The sequence below is a fragment of the Corylus avellana genome, chromosome ca1 (assembly GCF_901000735.1).
Source record: "Corylus avellana chromosome ca1, CavTom2PMs-1.0".
In the NCBI taxonomy this organism is placed as follows: Eukaryota; Viridiplantae; Streptophyta; class Magnoliopsida; order Fagales; family Betulaceae; genus Corylus; species Corylus avellana.
In genome coordinates, this window is record NC_081541.1 from 2,153,920 (window position 1) to 2,157,308 (window position 3,389).

Sequence of the window (3,389 nt, forward strand, 5' to 3'; positions counted from 1 at the left end):
TTTGTTAGACCTGTCATGATGCATTATGCATGTTTGAATCCATATATGTAGTTTCTATTTTAAAGAATATATCATAAATAGATTCTGGCTTATAATTAAGATTATATTAACAAATAATATTCTAGCATTTCCCATAAATATATATTTTGCTACAAATCCATATGTGTGTTTTATAAAACATGCATGCTCCTTTTGCAAGAACCGTACGTTGGCCATCAAACATGCATGCCTACGGTGCGACTAAAAATAAATTCACTTTTAGTTTTAGATTATATGACAGCCCAAGGAATTCACAATTGAAATGGAAAAAAGAAAACTGAAAAAAAGAAGAAGAAGATTTACCAGGTACGTACATTTTTATAATCTCCAAATTACTCTTACATTGATACAAGAAAAAACTTGAAGTCGCTGCATTGACTCCAAGTCCACAAGATTAATAACTTCTAATTAAGAGGTACAAGATTATTGCAACCCAGATAGTTATCACATACGCCAAGTTTACATACAATTATTCTAATTCTGGGATGACCTCCAACTCATGGTGTAGACGTTTTGTAGGTATATTTGCATTAATTTTTAGTGGGCCTGCAGAAGCAAAGGGATTGGGAGGCATAGTTAATTTATCTCCTTCTCCTTCCAACATTTGAACTACATCTTTCATGGAAAGACGATCTGCTGGGTGCCATTGGATGCACCAGAGTCCTACAATTGCTAGTTTCTTTGCAATTTTAGCATCTCTATCATCCTCAACAAAGATTCGTATGTCTTCTTTTTCTTCTAAGAGATTATAGATCCATTCTGAAAAGTAGACTTGGCTGGAATTATCAATTATAACATCAACATTTTTCCTCCCTCCAACTATTTCAAGTAACAATATTCCAAAACTATAAACATCTGCTTTAGAAGACACATTTCCAAAATTTCTAGAGAATACTTCGGGTGCAATGTAACCCACAGTCCCCCTTGTTGTGGTCATGGACACTGCACTTTGCTCCTTTGAACACAACTTGGCAAGTCCAAAATCAGATATTTTTGGATTGAAGTTCTGGTCTAGCAAAACATTGTGAGGTTTGATATCAAAATGGAGGATTCGTTGGTCGCATCCTTGGTGAAGATATTCAATTCCTTTCGCTATACCAAGAGCAATATCTTGCAGCTTATCCCAATTAAGGATAGAGTTCTTAGCGGCCGATGAAGATATGAGCTTTTCTAGTGAATCATTTGGTAAGAACTCATAAACTAAAGCTCGTCTAAATCCATCAGCGCAAAAGCCAACTAAGCGAACCACGTTAATGCGATGGATCCTACCCATTATACCTACTTCATTTATGAATTCTTCTCCATTTCCTTTGGAAGTGTTGAGGATCTTCACTGCAACATAAATTTCATTGGAAAACTTTCCTTTGAATACTATTCCATATGATCCTTCGCCCAACTTCTTAGTAAATTGATTTGTAATCCTTTTAATATCGGCATACGAGTATCTCGTGGGTCTGAAATTTCTGTAATCCTCCAAAAACTTTTCAATATTTGCTTGATGTTTTTTTTCTACTTTGTCGTATGTATAAAAACGGTAAAGAGCACAAAGAGCTAGTAGTAATAGAAATGAACCCATGATGACACCTGCATAATAAACATTCATGAATGAATAACTTCCATCTTCACAGTAAGAAGAATTTCAATTACCCAATAGACAACTCACCAGTAATCGCCGACTTTGATAATGCACCTATAAAAAATTTAACACTATCAGCTTCTCATTGTTCATTTTAAAAAAATAATAATAATTGCTCGACTAAAATTTTCTTACTAATAGCTAAAGTTTTATTGAAGTCAGACCTTGAGTCCAAGTTGTAGGCTTTTAAGAGGACTCAATATATAGTATATTGTGATTTTTCCTGCTAAGTCCAAGTTGTAGGCTTTCTAAGAGGACTAGACTTGCCGTGCAGTGATTTTTCCTGAGTTAACATGTGTATACTAATCTTAGTAAGCAAATTGTGTGTTGGTCTTGAATTTCAAACAAAACATGCAAGAACTGTTGATAATGAGAGACAAAGAGACAGACAGAGAGGGCCATTGGTGGGGGACAGATAATGAACAAAGTCGGATATGAAACTGAGAAGAAGGCTGCTCTTGCCAACTCCAGAATCACCAATCAACTGTATCTTGAATGAATAATCATAACTTTTTTTTTTAATGAATAAGCTTTCATTGACATATAAAACAAATACACTCAATTAAGCAGCATATATACAGCTGAGCAATAAAGATACAGCAACCAGTAGCAAAACCCCTTACTACTACTGCACAAGACCCCAAAAAACTACAAGCAGCCGAAGCCAACACAGCAAATACACCAGAAAACAATTTCTACACTACTCAGTTACAGTAAATTCTGCAGAAAAACCACGCTTAACTTAAAACAACTCAAACCAAAAAACTCAACTCTAAACATTAATTCTGCAGAAAACAACTCAACTCTCAACTCTCAAAGGTGGAAATTCATTGGGTAGAAGACAAAATACCTTTATTAATTTTGGGGCCGCACTCAGTTTCTGATTTATTGTTCTTCAATCTACATCTCTTGCCTTTCACTTCACAGCCTCTGCACGCTGGAGTGGACCAATTCAATTGAAGAAATTTATCATGATTCCAGATGGTATAATATGGAATCGATCGAAGAGTATACCTCTTTGTACAAGATATGAGGGCCGTTGTGATGTCACTATACTTATAGAAGGCATAAACTTGGTGGGTAGGGCCACTAAGACAAGAGATGGCATTGTCATCATGGTTACGATCATTTCTTCCTCTTGAGGAACAATTGAATATTGCATAGTCATGAAGGTGATAAGGAAAATCTACTTTGAATTGGAAAGGCGAGGAAGATAAATCGTGCCCTTGAAGCTGCCTTGCGTAGCAATCATCTGGATCATATAAGTGAATTACTTGAGATTTGTAGTCAATCTTATTGACAAAAAACTTCACTGAAATAGGCAGCTCGAGCGGCGTATGTTTTCTATCAATGCAAGAGAGAGTAAACCCAGGATACCCACAGTGCTCTGGCTGGCTGCTAAGCCGAAAAGGAAATCGAATGGTTGGGCCATGGTCTCCGCACCGTAATTGATCATCGCACCCACTTTGGCCTTTTCCAAGGTCTATGATGAAAGCCACAAACAAGAACAAGTATGAGAGAATCGTTTGGAAGCAAATATTCATCTCTGCACTCTTGGAAGGATTCTCAGCCTCTTAAATATCTTTTCTGTATTTTGTTCAAGTGAGTGGTAAATCTGGTGTGAACTTCTGATGGATATGGGCTGTTGGTGTGTGGTGAATCTAGCTAGTGATGATACACTTACATATAAATTGGGTGTTATATGTCAATAGTT

The 3,389-nt window shown here is 36.3% G+C and overlaps 1 protein-coding gene across 1 annotated transcript; it reads right to left on the reverse strand.

The window, feature by feature from the left end:
- Positions 1-344: 344 nt before the first annotated feature.
- On the reverse strand, positions 345-2,785 carry LOC132186795 (rust resistance kinase Lr10-like). Its single transcript, XM_059600860.1, has 4 exons — positions 2,690-2,785; positions 2,526-2,612; positions 1,703-1,729; positions 345-1,623 (listed from the first exon to the last, which is right to left on the reverse strand). The coding sequence occupies exons 1-4, from the start codon at positions 2,781-2,783 to the stop codon at positions 509-511; spliced, it is 1,323 nt and encodes a 440-aa protein (XP_059456843.1). The 5' UTR covers positions 2,784-2,785; the 3' UTR covers positions 345-508.
- Positions 2,786-3,389: the final 604 nt, after the last annotated feature.